This window comes from Mobula birostris, chromosome 5 (genome assembly GCF_030028105.1).
Source record: "Mobula birostris isolate sMobBir1 chromosome 5, sMobBir1.hap1, whole genome shotgun sequence".
Taxonomy (NCBI): domain Eukaryota; kingdom Metazoa; phylum Chordata; class Chondrichthyes; order Myliobatiformes; family Myliobatidae; genus Mobula; species Mobula birostris.
This window is the reverse complement of record NC_092374.1, coordinates 170,377,437-170,399,071: the sequence shown is the minus strand read 5'-3', so window position 1 is coordinate 170,399,071 and position 21,635 is coordinate 170,377,437. Positions and strand designations below refer to the sequence as shown.

The following is a 21,635-nucleotide window of genomic DNA, read 5'->3' as shown; positions in this document are numbered from 1 at the left end:
TTCAGTTAGCGTTGAATCTGTGCTCTGCAGATGACAGAATAGTCCTTCAGCAAACAAAATTAATTATATGCTTTCCTGAAAAGAATTTTCAATTTTGAGCTTATTAACCTGTATCTCAATGTGCCGAGGATTATCAATGAACTTCTCAATCAAGAGGCGATCATCTCCAAAACTTGAGGCGGCTTCCTGTGATGAAAATCTAAATCCTTCCCTAGAAATAGAAAAAAAGTGGAATTTTTGTTTAAATTTTAGTGTTTTCAATTCATTTATAAAGCATTAGTTACTTGATGTATTTTGTGAATAAGTTTATTATGTGCTATAGAACATTCATGAAAGAAGATAAAGAAACACATTTGAGCAATCATAATAAGACATAGGAGCAGAATTAGGCCATTTGGCCTATCGAGCCTGTTCTGCCACTTGATCTCAGCTGATTTAGTTTCTCTCTCAACCCCATTCTCCTGCCTTCTCCATGTAACTTTTGATACCCTTACTAATCACGAATCTATCAACCTTCACTTTAAATATCCCCATGACCAGGCCTCCACAGCTGCCTGTGGCAATGAATTCCACAGATTCACCACCCTTGGGCAAAAACACCCTCTTCATCTCTGTCCTTCTACTCAGATGCTGTGCCCACTGGTTCTACATTTTCTCACTAATGGAACCACCCCCCTCCCCCACATCCACTCTATTTAGGCCTTCCAATGTGTTTTAGATATTGAACAACTGGAAATAAATCTGAATACTGAATTAAAAATAACATCTGGATTTAAGCAACATAATAGGCAATAAAGAGGCTTTGAATGAGTTATAAACTTCATTCTGGTGCTTCCAATACAGCAGATCTTTGGAATTTCCAGATTTATCTCCCTTTGTTTTTTGTGCAACGAGAATCTAACCAAAATTCATTCTAATCCCCCTAGAGGTTCTGCATGCATCTTAAGCCTTACAGATCAGCAGACTATTGAGTGTTTTCCCTAATTTTTCAGACTTCAAATGAGCTGCAGGAAATTGTTGCAACTAGTATCAGTACCCTTAACCTAGAGCAGTACTGACTCAGAAAATCATGGGTTCACATCCCATTCCAGAAAACAGAGCAAAAAGTCTAGGCTGATATTCCACTACAGCACCAATCTGGGAGTTGATTTACCAGAGTTGTTATTTTTATGCTGTGATATTAAACTGGGACTGAATGCACACTTTCTTATTACACTGCACTATCTGAGGAGAACTATTCTCTCCTATGCCCAACCAATTTGTATTATTTCCATCAACATTCCTCAGATGATATCACCACTATTACACTACTTGTGGGAGCTTGCTATGCAAAAAAAAATGCATTTCCTACATTATAAAACTTAAAGGACAGTCATGTAACTGACTGTGAACAACCTCAGGGTGCCTTGAAGCTATAAACGATTTAAATATAAACCTGTACAATGAACTTACTTCTCACAAAACAAAATAAAAAAACATTGTATTGATTTAACTTGATTCTGAAACTGGAAATCAAGAAACATATTTTGTGTGACAGCATACATCTACACCTCCAGTATCAAGCTGCTGATAATTTCATGCCAGATGCATGCCTTTACAAGTCTACATTCCTTTGTTCGACAGTACAGAGTAGGAATCACTTGTGTTAATGAATGACAGTAGTGATAGGGGTGGGCAAGCATGGCTCATTCATTACCATTCATTCACTGATCCTCACTCAAACCTGTCCCCAAATATTTGGATGGAACGGTTGAGTAACACTCAACCAAAAGAGGAATTCAACTTGAACCAACATTTTAGATGAATGCCCCTAAATGATGCCGATAGTTAGTATTTATTTTTAAAATGCTAACATGCCAGTGGGAACTTTCCATCTGATATCAATCCATAATTGCTTAGTTTGAGAGTGAAAGTAAGACCATTTTGTAATACCTTTCTGAGGCATAAGTTTAATTTAGTTAATTCAACGTGTCTCTTCTATATATAAAATCCGCTACCTACAATAAATTTGTTTGTTTCCTATACCCCACTGCAGAGGAGCTGGATGGTCCTGCAAAGCACAGAACATTCAAAAGCACTCATAGTTTTCAGAAAGCTGAAAATAGCACTGCACCCCTCTACAATAATGAATGTATTACTACAATTCCTCCATTCATACACCTGCATTTGAAAATCCAAATGCTTTGCTGATATGGAAAAGTTATATGTTAAAATTCTCACATTTTCTCCAAATCCTTTTGTGCTTTCCCTCTTTTGTAACCTCCTGCAACTGTTAAAGTTCTGTAAACTTTCCATCTAATTGTTCCACCAATGGCAGCCTATCTACTGCATCCTGAGCCTTAACTCGACAATTTCCCCCTCGTACTTCTTTCTGCTCTTTCAAGCTGATCCTTAATATCACTCTTCGTAATCAACTTTTCAGCCTACTGTCTTGCTATGTCTCCTTAAGTGACTCAAGGTAACCTCTCCAGTGACGCGTGATGGGATATCTAACCATGGACACAGAAGGAAGGCCACTGACCCACTGATCAGCCTTAATCTAAATGGAAAAGCAGAAGGCACTCAAGTGTATGAAAATCACCCCCCCCCCCCCGTGGCTATTCTAGCGGCTGGAATTTGTCTCTGATTCTTCAGCAAAGTACAAGCACTAATTTAGCCTCTTCCAGAGGCATAAAATTTGACGGTCCTAAGCAGGGTCTCAATTGACAAGGAATCAGTTTGTTTCACTTATTAGGCTGGGCTACAGGTCAGATCCCACTGCAGTGCATGGCTGTGTAGAAAGCAGGAAGACGTTTCAGCATTCGAAGGGAGATGTTACCCTATGGAGAGCTGCCTGCTCAGGTCAGTCTTAAGGATTTTACAGGTGGTGTGAATCATAAAATCATAGAACACTACAGCACAGAAACATGCCCTTCAGTCCGTCTAGTCTGTGCAGAATTATTATTCTGCCTAGACCCATCAACCTGCACCTGGACTATAGCCCTCCATATCCCTCCCATCCATGTTCTTTGAATTTCTCTGAATTGTTGAAATCAAACTTGCATCCATCACTTCCACTGGCAGCTCACTCTACAATCTCACCACTATCTGAGTGAAAAGGTTCCCCCTCATGTTTACATTTTAAACATGACACCTTTCACCCTTAACCCATGACCTCTAGTTCTAGTCTCATCCAACCTCAGTAGGAAAAACCTGCTTGCATTTACCCTATCTTACCTCTCATAATTCTGTATACTTGATAAAAATGCACTCAAGAACAGAGGGAAAATAGGGATTCAGTAAGTAAATCTAAGGGGTAAATGACAAAAGGATGATACTGAATGACCACACTTGAGCAAGGAATTCATTAACCCTTAGTACATCTTGAGAATATCAAAGGGCTTCTTTATGCTCTACTTCCCTTTTCTGTTTTAAATAGCTATCACACACAAGTTAACAGAAGGCATGAACCAACTGTATATCTGTGAATACAGATATACAAGGTCTGATGTCTCTACTGGAGGAACTAGGACCTGTTTATCAAAAAAAAGGGTGGTGACAAAAATTTTGTGCCATAAAAATTGTAGGAAGGAAATGAAAACAAAACAAATGGGAGCACAGGAGCACCTGACAAATCAACTGTAGGAAGTATGGAAGGACGTTGCTAAGGCGACAAATAGCATTTATTGCAGTCAAATCAGAATAGATTAAAATGACACAAGGGTCGATGTGGTCAAGATGAATTGAAAATTACTGCACTCAGAATGAATGTTTAAAGGATTCAGCAAGTAAAATAAATGGGTAACTCAGAAAGATAAGTCCACAAAAGGAAGATATTAATGTCACCATGTAGTCTATCCATCCAGGAGCACACTTCACTGCGGCAATAGGTTGCAGCTCTGCTAATTAGCTATTTAATTCCCATCAGTTCTATGCATGCTTTGTTGCAGCAAAATTCATTTCCAACTATTGAGCTCACAGAATTTGGAGAACTGAAGCCTTGTCCTCAATCTGAATACTTCTACCCCTATAACTGTGTCTAAAATTATGAAGTTGTTTAATATGCTAAGAACAGTTTTCCTTCTGCTTCAGACTCCTTGGACAAAGGGTGGTGGGGGGCGGGGTGTAAGATTTTACAGGCTACTGTTTCCCTTACTGGCCCTGAGTGTTCTGCCTCTCCTGAATTACATTGGTGGTTGGGCAGAGAGTTGGTGGAGTAGGAGGGGGTAGGGGATAGGATCTGAAAGGAGTGTCCAATTGTAATATTCTGCACATGATGAATTTTGGCCATACTTAAAGATCATTGGGAACATGAGGCTATTCAGCCCCTTGAGCTTTCCAACGTACCACTTCTGAATGGGCCTATGTTCTTAAACTATTTTTCAGAGAACAGGGGTCTCCACCAGTGCCAGCGGGACACCGATACATTAACTCAGCTAATGAGGACAGTAATTTATTAGATCCCACAATAGATACACAGCTACAGCCAACCCTATTCACACTCCTAATTGAGGAGGGGGGTGGTTGCTGGAAATCAGGACATCTGGAGAGCAGGAAGAATCTGCTGCTTAACATTTGTACTATGATCAAATAAGCACCCAAATTTGCAAAACAAAATACACTGCATCGGCAATAACATCAAATTCTACACTGCATTAATGGAGAGACTGAGTACACACAAACACTTACACTAACACCGAGGGTTCACAGGCATGATTGTCAGCTAAAGTTGACTCAAACTTGGTCAGGGAAGGTGGTTATAAGGACAACTAAGAGAAAAGGGAAGCAGAGGAGTTTAGGGAAAAAATTCCAGGGCACAGTAGCTGCCTACTACAAATTCAGTCATATACCCCACCCTGTCTCTAACCCACAGGCTGGTATAGCGTTGGCAACAGACACTGTGATGATACCGTATACGTAAACAACAAATATTGGGGTGAAACAAGGCTGCTTGGGGAAGGGGGAGGGGAAGGGGGGGAGGGGAGGGGGAAGGGAAGGGGAGGGGGAAGGGGAGGGGAGGGTGAAGGGGAGGGTGAAGGGAAGGGGAGGGGGAAGGGGAGGGGGAAGGGGAGGGGGAAGGGGAGGGGGAAGGGGAGGGGGAAGGGGAGGGGGATAGAAGGCTAGATGGATAGATAAATGGATGAATGAAAGGAATGTTGTTAGGAATGTTGTTAGGAGGACCTGAATGATCAGGAGAGATTGGAAGGGATGGGACTGCTTCCATGAAGCAAAGGAGATTGAGGGTGACCTTTTGGCTTTGGCTGATCATTGTCACATGTACCAAGATACAGTGAAATGCTTAAGGTTCATACAGATCAAATCACAAAACGGTGCATTGAGCTAGAGTGAGGTAAAATAATAACAATGCAGAATGAAGTGCAAAAGCTACCAAAAGAGTGCAGTCCAGGTAAACGATAGATGATGAGGCCAAGAGTCCATCTTATCGCACAAGAGATCCATTCAAGAGTCTGACAACAGTGGGATAGAAGCCGTCCTTGAGCCTGGAGGTACATACATTCAGGCTTTTGTATCTTATGCCCAAAGGGAGAGGGGGAAAAAACAGAATGCACAGGGGGGGTGGAGACTTTGATTATACTGGCTGCTTTACTTTTATTTTATTTAGAGATAGAGTTTGAAACAGGTCCCTCTGGTCCTTCGAGCTGCGCCACCCAGCAACACACTAATTTAACCTGAGCCTCATCACGGGACAATTTACAATGATCAATGAACGTACCAACCGGTACGTTTTTGGACTACGGGAGGGGAACGGAGCACCTGGAGGAAACCCACGTGCATATCAGAAGGAACATACAAACGTGCTTACAGAGGACGCCGGAACTGAACTCTGAAGCCCCGAGTTTTAATAGTGTTGCGCTAACCGCTACCCTATAGCTGAGACGGTGAGAAACACAAACAGAGTCCTTAGAGCAGACCGGGTGTATGATGATCTTCTTTAAAAATCGGTTGCATTGGGTTTTCTTTGTTCTCTGGTTGCCTGTAAGGAGACGAAGGTCAAGGTTGTATATGGTATGCACTACTTTGATAATATATGTACTTTGAACTTTGAGAGGCTGTGATGTGCTGAGCTGTGTCCACACCAGCTTCATGCAGTCACATGCAGAGCAGTCGGTGTACCGAGCCATAATGCATCCAGACAGAATGCTTTCTATGATGCATCGATAAAAATTGATAAGATTTGACAGGGAATACTGAATTTCTTTTGGCTCTTGAGGAAGCAGAGACTTTGATAAGCTTTCTTGCTGTGACATCAGAGTGGTTGAACCAGGACAGGCCATTGGTGATGTTCACACCTAGCAGCTTGAAGCTCTCAACACTGCTTGAAGAGATTTATAAAACTATGAGCTTTGAACTTTGAAAGTTTTCTACAGAGAAAGTAGTGGGGATATGGAATGAGCTGCCAAGGGAAGGTGGTAGAGACGGGTATAATTTCAACATGTAAGAAGACATTTGAAAAAGTAGATGGATGGAAAATGTTTAGAGGGATATAATCCAAACGTAGGCTAACGGAATTCATGTAGAGAGGCAGTTTGGTCATCTGAAGACCCCTGTTCTGTGCTGTATCACTCTATGAATCACCTGTACAGACCAATTGAGAGGAACAAGTGCCACAAATGTAGCTCCAAGCAGGAAAGTAGAAGCTTCAGGTTTGAGAGGTGCTGCCAAAGAAGTATGTCAAGTTACTTCAAAAGCAACAGGAATTGTGCAGATGCTGGAAATTCAAGCAACACACATCAAAGTTGCTGGTGAATGCAGCAGGCCAGGAGCATCTCTAGGAAGAGGTACAGTCGACGTTTCAGGCCGAGACCCTTCGTCAGGACTAACTGAAGGAAGAGTTAGTAAGAGATTTGAAAGTGGGAGGGGGAGGGGGAGATCCAAATCTCCCCCTCCCCCTCTCAAATCTCTTACTAACTCTTCCTTCAGTTAGTCCTGACGAAGGGTCTCGGCCTGAAACGTTGACTGTACCTCTTCCTCAAGTTATTTCAATGCAACTCGTAGATGGCACATTCTGCAACACTGCTGCCCCAGTGGCAGAGACAGTGATATTCAGGGTCCCAAACTAACACGCTCTTTGGCTAGGATTGTAAGAGTCTTCTTGAGCATTGTTGGAATTGTATTTAGATAATCCAGAATTTTACATTTATCGAGTGAAAAGCCCTCGACTCCTGCTTTGAGAATGACAAAATGTCTTTGGGAGTTGCTCACCACTCTCTGAACTTGTCACTATTTATGTATTTTATCTTAAACTTTTCATATTAATTTGAAACCAAAATTTTTTCTCAAATATTAAAATGACTTAGTGATGAACTTAATTTTGTCCACTATCAACTCAATTGTCACATATTAGATAATGAGCACAAATGTGTTGGTTTGCTTCATGTGTTCACATTCCTACTTGCAAGATACTGTGTTGCCTCCTCCTATTTTTCACACTTTCCCCCAGGATGAGAGCGGGGCAGATATCACAAATGGTGCATCTGGCTCCAAGTGAGTCTAGGTAAACAGTAGCAAAGAGGAGTGAATGACATTCCAGTGAATCTGGCAAACAAACGAAGCATCACTGGTTGTTTGCTTTAACAGCACCCTCTCAAATAAATTAAACAACAACAACCGGCCTGCCGAGCTCTGCTTATGCTGAACGTCTGCCTCAGCCTGGGCTCCCAACACTTCCATCAAAACGCTGCCAACACTGATTGGGCAAAAGGTTTTGCAATCCAACCCGCTGCATATTGAACAGATTCTCAATATCAATAGCTTAGTCACAATATAACTACGTTATGTTGTTTCAGCATGGTCTTACCTGGTCTCATCATCATTCCAGGCTATTCTCATTCCTTTCCCACCACCTCCTGCTGAAGCCTTGATCATGACGGGATAGCCTAGCAGCAGGAGACAATTAGACACATTTTGACTTTGATCACGTGTGTGCAACAGTTGACCATATGCCCGAAAATGTTCAAGGCAGCAACTGGTTCACAGAAAAATACCTTCACACACTTTCCTAACCAGCAGCATTGCCGCTACTTTTATCAAGAGCCCCCATCCCAAAGTCATTAGGTCAACCTCAGCAATATAACATGGTGAATCTGTGTAGTTTCAATACAGCTACACTGGGCCTACTATGGTTACGCACTTTATTGCCCGATAACTTGTCCTCCTTCCTCACCCCCATCCAAAAAAAGGATTAAAAATAAAATAGAAAGAACAAGGATCAGATCAATGGTCAGATATTCTGATTAAAATTATTAAGTATTTAGAAACATATTGTATTTTTGTAACTTGTAATTACATGCATTGAAGAATCAAGGGAGAATAGAATATACAATATAGAAATATATAGAGGGGTATGCATCTTGGCAGGGGTGAGTGGTGGTTCAAATGGAGCATAAGCACTGGCTCAGATCAGTTGTGTGACTGGTCTGTTTCTATACAGCAATATTATTGCAGCAAAAATCATTCCCCTTAACTTTACCATGTTATTAGCCTCTTGACAAGTGAACAGGAAATTTGCATGCCAGTATAGTATATCTACATACAAACACATGATAGGAGAGGGTAAGGCTGTCAACAGGTCATCCTGGACAATTCTCTCTGAACGCCTTGTGGCCTGTTACAAAGCAGAACCTTTAGTTTGCTCTTTCGGGCCATAAGTAATGTCTCTCTGTGGGAGGCAGACAGAGGAATGGCGAGAGAACAGTAACAATAAAATGAATGAGAAAAAAATGCAGGAAAAAATTACATTCAATTATTTTAAGGTTTACTCAAATAAAGAGAATAACTGGACATGTCTTGCTCCATTTCATTTATCCTTCTCCAAAATTACATCACTAAAGATTCCATCAGTGGTTTTAAGAGATATGTTATACTCATATTATCTTATAATGCATAGAATACTGCATATAGTAAACTTGTTGATCTGGCATTTATGCACCTGGAATTCTAATGCAGTTGGCAAATATTTCTAAGAATATTTAGCAACTGCTTAATTAAGCAACATTATTTCAAGTATTATGCAAAATTAGTGTGAAAGACATTGAGTTTATGTTTATACATAATGACAAAATAGTCGTATGCTAAATAGCAGTAACATCCTCTGAAAATTTGGCACTTCATGTTACAGTGAGTACAGTCAAATATTTAATTTACTGTTGCTGTCTTTTACAGTAACACTTACAATATAGTTGCAATGTAAAACATTGTTATTGAAAAGAATAAGGAGTGACATATTGTTTAGCAAACAATTTAATGCTTTATGCATACTAATACATGATGCATGGTAATATTGCTTTGAGCAATTGCAGCCAACATCAATCCCCACTCCAGCCCACCCCACCCTCTATTCACCATAGATATCAGAGGACTGAAAGTATACTGTGTTCACTTATATAAAGCTAGCAATAAAATGGTAACAAGTGGGTAAAAATTAATATTTTACCGATTTCCCTGGCAATTCTGACAGCTTCATCAGCATCCTGAGAGAAAAGAAAAAATGACCAACGTTAATCCTGGCACCTCTATCCTTTCCTCTTAAATTATATGTGTTGCACTACTGAGAAGACTTTATTTACTTTAACTTTACAACAGCCCGCTGCCTTCTTATTCAATAGAACAAATTCAATTCCATAATCGGAGACAAACCTTCTGTTGTTCTTCCAACTTTTTGTTGGGAGTGGAAGGAGAAGGCAAAATAATTTTGCCGAAATATTTACGAGTTCCCATTTTGAAAGATCTCTTGTGTGTTTATGTTAATAGTCCTTTCTCACTTTATATAAACTTCAATAGAATTACCAAATATCAATTTTCAATTTAAATGAAGTAAACAGAAAAGAGAAACCTGAGCACTTTTATTAAGATTCCAGATTGTGAAAAAAATGTAAGATTTAATAGTCTGTAGCTGTAAAATGTAAATCAACTTTTCCATCATCTTTCCCACTTCACAGTTCTAACCTCTCCAATAACTGTGCAGTTCCTGTTGCTGACAGTAGGGGGAGAGAACTGTCCACAGTTATAACTAACTCAAGAGTTTATAGGGATCCTTATATTCTCAGTCATTAAAGACCATATAAATTCTGATGAGAAATTATTCTTGAAGAAATTAACAGTCATTTTCACAAGTTGACAGCTTTAACTTTCTTCTACTCCCTCCCTCACTATTCCAACCCACTCCACCCCAAAGGATACAAAGTGCCCCTTGCTCCATGTTTCCACTTTGGTCAAATATAAAAATCTATATAAAAGTAGCTGAATATTTTGAAGAATCATTCCAAAAGCTTCAAAAAAAAACAATAGATGAGACCTTACTTCCAAATTGTTTGATCTCCAAAGAGAGATGCAACTGAATTCTTGTGTGGCATCGATATTCAGTAGAAAAAGTTAAAACCTTCTATTCTTCTCTAAGTGTTTCTGTCTTAATTAACAAGGCCTTGTACATTTCTGAAGGAAATTTTATATTCTGGGTTTGTGTTTTTATTCAGGAAAAAAAGCACTTGAGCAGCAAAAAGTTGGAAAGGAGCATGGAAGAGTATGTCTGGGAACCACCAACTGCTATATGTGGCTCAAACTACAGGGGTTGACTTATGAAACATTAAAATGAAACTTGATAGTTTTTAAAGCTGTGTGCATGCTATCCTTTAACAACTTGATAACAGCTGATGATTATTAGTCTTTGGCAAAATCATCTGTAAAGTAAAAGATTACAACCCATTATGATAAAAATCAAAAGTGCAATTTTTACAATAACATATAATGCATATATGTGAAGCAGCAGCAAGGAAGCATGGGGTGGGGGAGGGGAAGTTGGCAGAAAATTTAATTTCCTTTCATTAGTTTGTCTGCTCCACAAATCAGCGCTTGTTAAACGCAAAGCAAATCTGAAAGGAGTATCTGTTTAAGATCTTATGTTTTTACAATAGCCATGATGGTTAAATGGTATCTTTTCCAAAGAATGATTATCTTCAGGGTAAAACAAATTTTGTTTTAATAAGTCCTGGGCTCACTAAACTCACCAGCTAACTTTGGCTTCACAAAAGGAAATACCGTCCATCATTTTAGGCAAAAAGAACCAAAAAAAAGAATCAAAGGAGTAATTTAGGCATGTTTGTGGTTTCCACACATTGAGTTTCAAGTGCCTTTGTTCAACTTGATGACAGTTATGCGAGAATACTTCGCCTTAATAGCCACTCTGTCAGGAAGTGTTAAACCAGTCAAATGCAGACAATTAGAGCCACTTGAACTCAATGCATGAAGAGTAAAATCTGATGTTATTCTACCATTTATAGTTAAGTGGAGACACTTTGAATTATCTTCGCAGTTTTAATTTAAAACTTTTCATTGACATTCCAATTAAATAAGCACTGTTTCACTTGTTGCAGAATCTGAGCTCTAAGTAAGAAAATTTGCTGTGCTGAATTTCTAAGTTTAATTTAGAAATCTTATCAAAGGTAAAGGATTAAGCTTCTCTTTTGGCAAGACACTGCAATGGTCCAACATTTTAACAGCTCAGTTGGATTCTGTTACAGTAATGAAAGGCATGAGAAACCAATCAGCCAATCACATCCATGCCTCTTACATGCATTCTCCAATTGCCCATATTCCCTCACCCCACACTCTTGCTTTTTGTCCAAAGTCCAGTACGGACTTTTCTCAAATCAATATCCAATCTTTTGAAAGCTCCACAAACACAAGAAAATCTGCTGATGCTCAAACCCAAAGCAACACACAAAATGCTGGAGGAACTCAGCAGGCCAGGCACTCATTGATTTCTTGAATTTCCAGTAATTGTCCCCTCCCCCACACTTTCACCATTCCCTATTCCTGTTTCCCTCTCTCGCCTTATCTCCCTCTGGTGCTCCGCCCCTCCCTTTCTTCAAAGGTATTCTGTCCTCTCCGATCAGATTCTCCCTTCTCCAGTCATTTATCTCTTTCATCATTCAACTTTCTAGTTCTCTACCAGTCCTTCCCCTTCCAGTTTCACCTACCACCTTATACTTCTTCCTCCCCTCCCCTACCACCTTCTTACTCAGACTTCTCTTCCTTCCTTTCAAATCCTTCTGAAGAGCCTCAGCCTGAGACGTTGACTGTTTACTCTTCAGATGCTACCTGGCCTGCTGAGTTCCTCCACCATTTTGTGTGTGTTCTATTGGAAGTTTATAACCGAATTTGCTTCAATTGACCCCTCAACGAGTACACTGGAGATCAGTGGAACCATTGATACAAACACTTCCCCAAAACCAACTCACATGTTATCTTAAACACAAAATAATCTGCAGATGCTGGGGTCAAAGCAACACTCACAACACGCTGGAGGAACTCAGCAGGTCGGGCAGAATCTGTGGAAACGATGAGTTGACATTTTGGGCCGGAACCCTTCATCAGGACTGTAAAGGGAAGGGGCAGAGGCCCTATAAAGAAGGTGAGGGGAGGGTGAGAAGGAGAAGGCTGGTAGATTCCAGGTGAAAAACCAGTAAGGGGAAAGATAAAGGGGTGGGGGAAGGGGAAGCAGGGAGGTGATTGGCAGGAAAGGTGAAGAAAGAATAGGGGAAAACCCACTTCAACTCTGCTTCCCACTCCCATTCAGATATGTCCATACATGGCCTCCTCTACTGCCATGATGAGGCTAAACTCAGATTGGAGGAGAAACACCTCATATACTGTCCAGGTAGTCTCCAGCCCCTTGGTATGAACATAGAATTCTCCAACTTCGGGTAATTCCCTCCCCCTCCCTTCCTCTATCCCTATGTCACTCTGCCCCCTCCCCCAGCTGCCTACCACCTCCCTCATGGTCCCGCCTCCTTCTACTACCCATTGTGTTTTCCCCTATTCTTTCTTCACCTTTCCTGCCTATCACCTCCCTGCTTCCCCTCCCCCACCTCTTTATCTTTCCCCTTACTGGTTTTTCACCTGGAACCTACCAGCCTTCTCCTTCCCTCCCTCACCCCACCTTCTTTATAGGGCCTCTGCCCCTTCCCTCTTCAGTCCTGACGAAGGGTTCCAGCCCGAAACGTCAACTCATCGTTTCCACGGATGCTGCCCGACCTGCTGAGTTCCTCCAGTGTGTTGTGAGTGTCACATGTTATCTTAGTTTATACTTTACTTTATTGTCACCAAACAATTGATACTAGAGTGTACAATCATCACAGCGATATTTGATTCTGCGCTTCGCGCTCCCTGAAGTACAAACCAATAATAAGTATTAAAAACTTAAATTATAAATCATAAATAGAAAATAGAAAAGGGAAAGTAAGGTAGTGCAAAAAAACTGACAGGCAGGTCCGGATATTTGGAGGGTACGGCCCAGTCCAGGTCAGGATCCGTTCAGCAGTCTTGTCACAGTTGGAAAGAAGCTGTTCCCAAATCCGGCCGTACGAGTCTTCAAGCTCCTGAGCCTTCTCCCGGAGGGAAGAGGGACAAAAAGTGTGTTGGTTGGGTGGGTCATGTCCTTGATTATCCTGGCAGCACTGCTCCGACAGCGTGCGGTGTAAAGTGAGTCCAAGGACGGAAGATTGGTTTGTGTGCTTGAAGAATGCTTTCAACGGTGCATCTATAAAAATTAGTGAGGGTTTTAGGGGACAGGCCAAATTTCTTTAGCTTTCTCAGGAAGTAATGGTACTGGTGGGCCTTCTTGGCAGTGGACTCTGCTTGGTTGGACCAAGTCAGGTCATTTGTGATACTGACCCCGAGAAACTTAAAGCTTTTGACCTGTTCCACTTGCGCACCACCGATGTAAATGGGGTTGTGCGGTCCGCAACTCCTTCTGAAGTCAACAACCAATTCCTTCGTCTTGCTGATGTTGAGGGATAGGTTATTGTCTTTGCACCATGTCATCAGTATAACTACTGATTATTGAGTACAACTGACACATCTTCATACCATCTTAACTCTAAATGTCTTCCTATTTTGCCTAAAAAGTGTTGGGGAAAAAAAATCAATAAATAGGGGATAAATGGACTCTTTTATTGCTGTGGAATATGATTACAAGACTGGATGTCGCCTCCATGGAATGTGCTAAAGAATGTCAGTTTGTGAATGTAGAGCATTCTGAAATGGGTGGATGAAGAACAAGAATGTTCAATCTACCTCAATACTAATGACATAGTTTGAAGAAACTGAGGTCCTGCAAACAGATTTTAGTAAAGCAGGAAAAGGTAACTTGCCGTAGCATCAGCCCTCCACTCCATCCTATCCCACCTGAACAAAATGCCTCAAATGCTAGGTTGATGTTCATCAATCCTCAGAGGCTGGTGGGTAAACTGTCCTCAGTGGGACTTAATACTCTTCTCTGTAACAGGTTCTTGGACTTCTTGACGGAAATGGCAACAACATATTAAGCTCTATCATGCTGAACACTGGTGCTGACCAAGGCTGTGTGCTCAGCCCCGCGGCTGAGTCGCAACTGCACTACCAGATGCAGCTCAAGTTCGCTAATGATGCTACAGTGGTTCTGCTCATCCTCAACAATGATGCCAGCTAACAGAAAAGTGGTAGAGAGGCTCGTCAAATGGTGTCAGAACAACAACCTGAGTCTCAATGTGGACAAGACAAAAAAGATGATTGTGATGTTATGTTTTCTAATTCCATAAACCAATCAAAAGAAAAACATGGAAGCATGGGGATAAATGAGAATTGACTTCGTTTTTATTTATGACAGCTTGTGCCATTCATGTACTTTTACATATACGCAAACCAAGTTATTTAAAGAAAGTATGCCGAAACAAACAATATTTTTATAATATCACTCAAATACTACTGAAATATACAATTCTCCTCCATACTTAGCAAAGATCTCCAATATAGAATGCATCACAACTTATATAAAATGCCTATAAAAAGTATTCACCCACTTTGAAAGTTTTCATGTTTTATTATTTTACAAAAGTTGAATCACAGTGGATTTACTTTGGTTGTCTTGACACTGATCAACGGAAAAGACTCTTCTGTGTAAAAGTGAAAACAAATTTCTACAAAATGGCCTAAATTTATTACAATTATTCAACACAAAATAACTGATTGCATAATTACTCACCCCCTTCAAGTCATTATTTAGTAGATGTACCTTTGGCAGCAATTACAGCCTTGAGTCTATGTGGATAGGTCTCTATCAACTTTGCATTTTGGACACTGCAATTTTTTCCCCATTCTTCTTTACAAAACTGCTCAAGCTCTGTTAGATTGTATGAGGATCATGAGTGAACATTCCTTTTCAAGTCCAGTCACAAGCTTTGAATTGGATTGAGGTCTGGACTCTGACTTGGCCACACCAGGACATTAACTTTGTTGTTTTTAAGCCATTCCTGTGTAGCTCTGGCTTTTCGGTTGCGGTCAATGTCTTTCTGGAAAACTTGCAGACTCCATCAGGTTTTCCTCCAGGATTTCCCTGTATTTTACTGCATTCATTTTACCCTCTGCTTTCACAAGTCATCCAGGGCCTGGTACAGTGAAATATCCCCACAGCATAATGTAGCCACCACCATGCATCACGGTAGGGATGGTGTGTTTTTAATGATGTGTGGTATTTGGCTTATGCCAAACATAGCATATAGTCTGATGGTCAAAAAGCTCCGTTTTGGTTTCATCAGACCAGCTGACTTCAGAGTCTCCCACATGCCTTCAGGCAAACTCTAGCTGAGATTTCATGAGAGTTTTTTTTCCCAACAGTGGCTTTCTCTTTGCCATTCTCCCATAAAGCTACAACCGGTGAAGCACCTGGGCAACAGTTGCTGTTTGCGCAGTCTCTCCCATTTCAACCATGGAAGCTTGTAACTCCTTCAGAGTTGTCATAGGTCTCTTGATGGCCTCCCTCAGTAGTCCTCTGCCTGCATGGTCACTCAGTTTTTGAGGACGGCCTGCTCTAGGCCAATTTACAGCTGTGCCATATTCTTTCCATTTCTTGATGAGTGTCTTAACTGTACTCTAAGGGATAGTCAGTGACTTGGAAATTTTCTTGTACCCATTTTCTGACTTGTGCTTTTTAATAACCTTTTCATGGAGTTGCATGAGTGTTCTTTTGGCTACTGACTTACCAGCAGTTGGACCTTCCAGAATACAGGTGTATTTTTACTACAATCAATTGAAACACCTTGACTGCACACAGGGTGATCTCTATTTAACTAATTATGTGACTTCTAAGACCAATTAATAATAATAATACTTTATTGATCCTGAGTGGGAAATTCTTTCATTACAACAGCAACATTTAAAACCACACTTAGCAGTGTGCTTAACTAATAACAAATACAGAATAGTAGTGTAAAAATAGTAAACATATAAAAAGTGTACCAAAGTACAATAATAATGTACAAAATAATAAAGCAGAGACTATTGTACTATGATGTGTGTTCACCTGTCGCACAGAGAAGAAATCTATATGCTTATTGGATTTGGTAGGAGAGATTTTCTGCAACAATCCTTGTAACAGCAGAGCTGAATGAGTCTGTTCGAAAGGTGCTTCTCTGCTTATTCAGTAGGTCATGGAGAGGATGTGCCAGATTGTCCGTAATTGATAAGTTTGTTTAGTGACCTCCTCTCCACCACTAACTCAACAGAGTCTGTATTCTAGCCAAGGTTGGATCCATCCCTTTCAATGAGTTTGTTTATTATTTTGCATCACCAGCATCAAAGCCGCAAAGAAGACTGCACTCGCTACAACAGACTGGTAAAAGATCTCCAACATCCTGCTGCACATACTAAAGGATCTCAGCTTACTTATAGAGTCTGTTCATCCCCTTCTCGTAAACAGCCCTGGTGCTGGCTTTCCAGTCAAGTCTGTTGTCAAGGGGAACACCCAAGTATTTGTACTCCTGCACCAGCGCAACCTCTTTTCCTAGAACGTATACAGGACTCGTCACAGTCCTCTTCCTTCTAAAAATCAATCACCGTCTCTGTGGTTTCAGCGACATTCAGCAGCAGGTGATTCTTTTATATTTGTAATTAATTTAGATCACTTTGTAGAAATCTGTTTTCTCCTCAACACGAGAGTCTTTTTCTGTTCATCAAAGTCAAAAATAGCCGAGTTAAGTCCACTGTGATTCAATGTTGCAAAACAATAAAACATGAAAACTTTGGGGGGGGGGAACACTTTTTATGGGCACTGTACATATATACACACACACACATAAATATACAGTATACTTTATAACACAATACCTTCAGCTTGGTAAATTTAAAATTGTCCCGTTCAACTTAATCGCTGTGGAGGATTTCTTACTCTTGTGGGATAACACCTTCCCTGAAAAGAGGATGGGGGGGGGGGGTGGCGTCACTTTGCTTGGCAGGTGAGATCTGTGACTGTGAAACAATTTCAGGTTCTGGGACCTTCTCCATGGCTGTAGGAGTCTGGGACTACAGGAAGTGTTTCTGACAGCTCAGGACACCTTTCTACTGGATGCGTTGGCATTCCAAACAATGAACAGCAAATTGCTCAATCTGTTGATCAATCCCAAGTAGCCAGACAAAGCTTCAAGCCAATGCTTTATTTTGACCACTCCAATGTGACCAGCATGTAACCCCTCCAACAATTTAGTTCTCAGCTTGAATGGTACAACTCTCAGTCCCCACATCAGGCAACACCCATCATTTTATTTTAGTTTAGTTCATTGAGATACGGCGCAGAATAGGCCCTTCCAGCCCTTTGAGCCATACCGCCCAGAAATCCCCCAATTTAATCCCAGTCTTATCACTGGACCATTAACAATGACCAATTAACCTAACAACCAGTATGTCTTTGGACTGTGGAAGGAAACCAGAACACCCAGAGGAAACCCATGTGGTCATGGAGAGAACGTACAAACTCCTTACAGCCAGCAGCAGGAATTGAACCCGGGTCACCTGTAAAGCATTGTGCTAATCACTGCACTACCATGCTTGACAGCCACCTCACACTGCTCTGTTCATTGCGGTAATGAGTTCAAGGTGAAGGGCACAGGTTTGACAAGAACCTGTTAGAATAATTGACAAATCCTAAAAAGGACCACAACTGTGACACACCATTTAGCCTTGGCGCATCCACCACTTCCTGAATTTTCTCAGCATACTTGTGTAATCCTTCTGTGTCAATGGCGTGATCACCGTAAGTGATGGTTGGTTTAAAGAATTTACACTTCTTAACATCTAAAAAATTTTTTAATTCAATATTTTTAACCCTGTCAAGAATCTGGAGATGTTCCTTGGATGCTATTCAGGTAACAATGAGTACCTGGCCAGCCTTGCAGAATCTGGTCCCTAGCTTTCTGTCAGAGTGCAGGTGCAAATGTTACTACAAAAATAAGCCTATTATTGCGATAAAGGCCTTTGTCCATGTTTGCGGTGAAAAGCTAAGTCCACTTTCTGAAGCGTTTTCTTCCAGAAAGGTTTGCAAATATATTCCCTATCCTGGGCAGAGGGTATTGATCTACTTTCAGTACTGACAGACCCACTCTCCTTGGCTGCTGGGATGACTGACATTGCCCATAGGCTCCACTCAACCTTGGAAAGAATTCATTCAGCCTCCACATGATCTAGCTCACCCACTACTTTATCACGGACGGCATATGAAACTGGAAGGGCTTTGTAAAACTTGAGTGTGGCATTTTCATTTAACACTATTTTACCCTTGATATGGTTGAGTTTTCCAAAGCCATCCTTCAACACTGCTGTGACATCATCCAGTACCTTTCTTAATTCATTTTCAGTCCCAGATGTGACATGCAAATTGTGAATGGATCTCCAATCAAGTTGTAGTTGTCTCAGCTACTCACTCACTAGTCCTCCTGTTTTTACCACACACACGGCCAATGTGGCTTATTGGTTGCTGTATTTCACTGTCATGAATGTCATTCCCACTGAGTTTTTTTTCTCTCATATCACTTCTTCGTTGGATATCTACAGGCTTCAGTTCACTATCTTTGAAATGCCATTCAAAGTTATTTTGTGGAATGACTGAAACAGCCGAGTCAGTGTCCAATTCCATCTTAATTAATTTACCATTGACTTCTGGTGTAAGCCATATTGCTTGTCTATTGTTAGTTTTCACAAGGTAAATCTCAAGGCTACTCAGTTCTGTGTCACTCTCATCATTATCAGATTTTTCATCAACAGCACGCAGATCAGTTTTTGAAATTGCAACTTGATTTTTTACCTTTATCTCTTCCTTGTGCAGTCCATTTATTTTTGCCTGACCAACATACTCTTTGTATGTATTTTCTGAAAGTTTCACCTTTAAACCTGCATTAGTTTGGTATATGTGAAGCCCTGCCACAATGGTAACACAATTTGCTTGCTCTGGTATGTTTTTGTTTAGATATTTTAATTTTGTTCACACTCTTTCATTCCTGACTGTAACTCAAATGCATCTCTGGCTATGATTTCCATTGATACTGTAATCTCAACTGCTCTTTTAAATGTGAGTTGTGCTTCAGTTTGGAGCTGTTTTTGAATGCTTTCTTGTAAGATTCCAGAAACTGAACAATCTCTCATTAAGCCCATCACTGAACTGACGATGCTCCGACAATCTCTCCAATTCAGCCACATCCCCTGAAATGGACTCCCCTTCCTTTTGATTCCACTTATGAAACCGAAAGCGCTCTGCAATCATCAACAGTTTTGGTTCTAAATGTTCCTGTATTACTTTCATGATATCCACAACTCTATTTTCAGCTGTTTTAGTTGGAGTAGGTACACTTCAAAGCAAACTATATGGTTTTCCACCCATTAAACTCAGCAAAGTTGACACTTGCTTTGCATTTCCATCGAAGTAGTGTTCAATTTGTTTATTATGCAATATCCAGTTATCCATTCTGCAGTTGAACACATATAACGTTCTGAAGTAGCCAGTCACTTCTGCTCTTTTATAAATATTTTAAAAATTTATTTATGATTATTATCACCTATTACTCACTGTTTATGAACCTGTGAATTCCACATGCTTCTACTTTTTTAAAAATGTAAACATCATCTCCTTTTCCAAAGAAACCACACATTGGGGTTTTTTTTTAAATTCGAACATCTCTCTGTACTTTTTTTTAACTCAAGTATCACACTGCTTTTAAGCACATTGGTAGTCACCTCGGGTTTGTTTAAAACTGACTTGTTGCCACTGTTAGGCTTTGTAATTCCATAAACTAATCAAAAGAAAAACACAGGAACCCTGGGATAAATGCATGTCGGCTAGGTTTTTACTTTTAGCAAGACATGCACTTATGACGTAGTGGCATATTGACATAAGTCACTCACACACTTTTACATATAATCCATAATAATTCATTTAAACAAAGAATGTTTAATCAAACAATATACACGGGGTGATTGATAAGTTCATGGCCTAAGGTAGAAGGAGTCAATTTTAGAAAATTTTAGAAAACCTAGCACATTTATTTTTCAACATAGTCCCCTCCTACATGCGGTCATGGAGCATATGGATCCCTTCTTTGTAGTAGAAGTGGTCCACAGCAGAGGTGATTTGTAAGTTTGTGGCCTAAGGTAGAAGGAGATGAGTTATTAACTTCAAACTTTCTGCATTATCACTCAAAGAGTTGAACTACGCATGCATGTAACAAGAGCGTCTTGGACCTCCAGGTGGTCCACAGCAGGGGTGATTGATAAGTTTGTGGCCTAAGGTAGAAAGAGATACAGCTCTCGTTACATGCACGTGCAGTTCAACTCTTTGTGTGAAAATGCAGAAAATTTGAAGTTAATAACTCATCTCCTTCTACCTTAGGCCACGAAATTTTCAACCACCCCTCATATTTACAATATTACTGAAATAGTAAATACAGAACAGTGGACAGAACAGGGGTCGACCACTCTCCTTTGCAGGAGAGTTCCCTAACATGGAGAAAGTGAAGAGCACCAAGTTCCTTGCTGTGCACATAACAGACAATCTAACCTACACTCACAACACCTCTTCATTAGGCAAGAAGGCACAGCAGTGTCTATACCTTTTGAAGACACTGAGGAGTGCAAGGATCCCGCCTAGGAGCGCCATCAAGAGTGCACTGTCTGGCTGCATCATTGTGTGGCAAGAAGGCTGCAAGGCATCGCACTGCAAGACCCTACAGTGGAAGGGATTACCATGGTCTCCCTTCCCGCACGCCGATTTGTGACATTTACCAGCAGTGTCAGATATAAAGTGCCTGAAGCATTGTTCAGTATCCCTACCACCCATCCAACATTCTGTTTGACATACTATCATCAGGAAGGAAGTACAGGAGCATCAGGATTCAGACTGCCAGACAGAGTAACAGTTTCTTACCTCAGGTTGTGAGACTAATCAATACCCAGCCAGCACCAGTCTCGTCACTAGAACAACGAGCTGTTTACTGTTTACCTGTTCTGCACACAGTATGCACTTTGAATTATATTTTATTAACTTATTTACGGTAATATTTTATTTTATGTGCTGTGAGGTAAATGTTTTGTATATGTACCGTGGACCACAGAAATGTTGTTTCATTTGGTTGTATAAATCAGATGACAATAAACTTGAACTTAATTTGATTCAGAATCAGAATCAGGTTTATTATCACTGGCATGTGACATGAAGGTTGTTAACTTAGCAGCAGCAGTTGAATGGAATACATAATCTAGCAGAGAGAGAAAAATAAATAAATAACAAGTGAATCAATTACATATATTGAATAGATTTAAAAGAATGTGCAAAAACAGAA

At 40.5% G+C, this 21,635-nt stretch overlaps 1 protein-coding gene across 3 annotated transcripts in view; it reads right to left on the bottom strand.

Moving 5' to 3' along the window:
* pcca (propionyl-CoA carboxylase subunit alpha) overlaps nt 1–21,635 on the bottom strand; it is a 495,020-nt gene that overhangs the window by 254,174 nt on the left and 219,211 nt on the right. For all 3 annotated transcript variants that reach the window (XM_072258848.1, XM_072258849.1, XM_072258851.1), the window contains 3 exons: nt 9,434–9,470; nt 7,799–7,877; nt 109–211 (listed from right to left, as the gene is read on the bottom strand). In XM_072258848.1, coding sequence (XP_072114949.1) covers nt 109–211; nt 7,799–7,877; nt 9,434–9,470 — 219 coding nt within the window. The remainder of the gene's footprint in view (nt 1–108; nt 212–7,798; nt 7,878–9,433; nt 9,471–21,635) is intronic.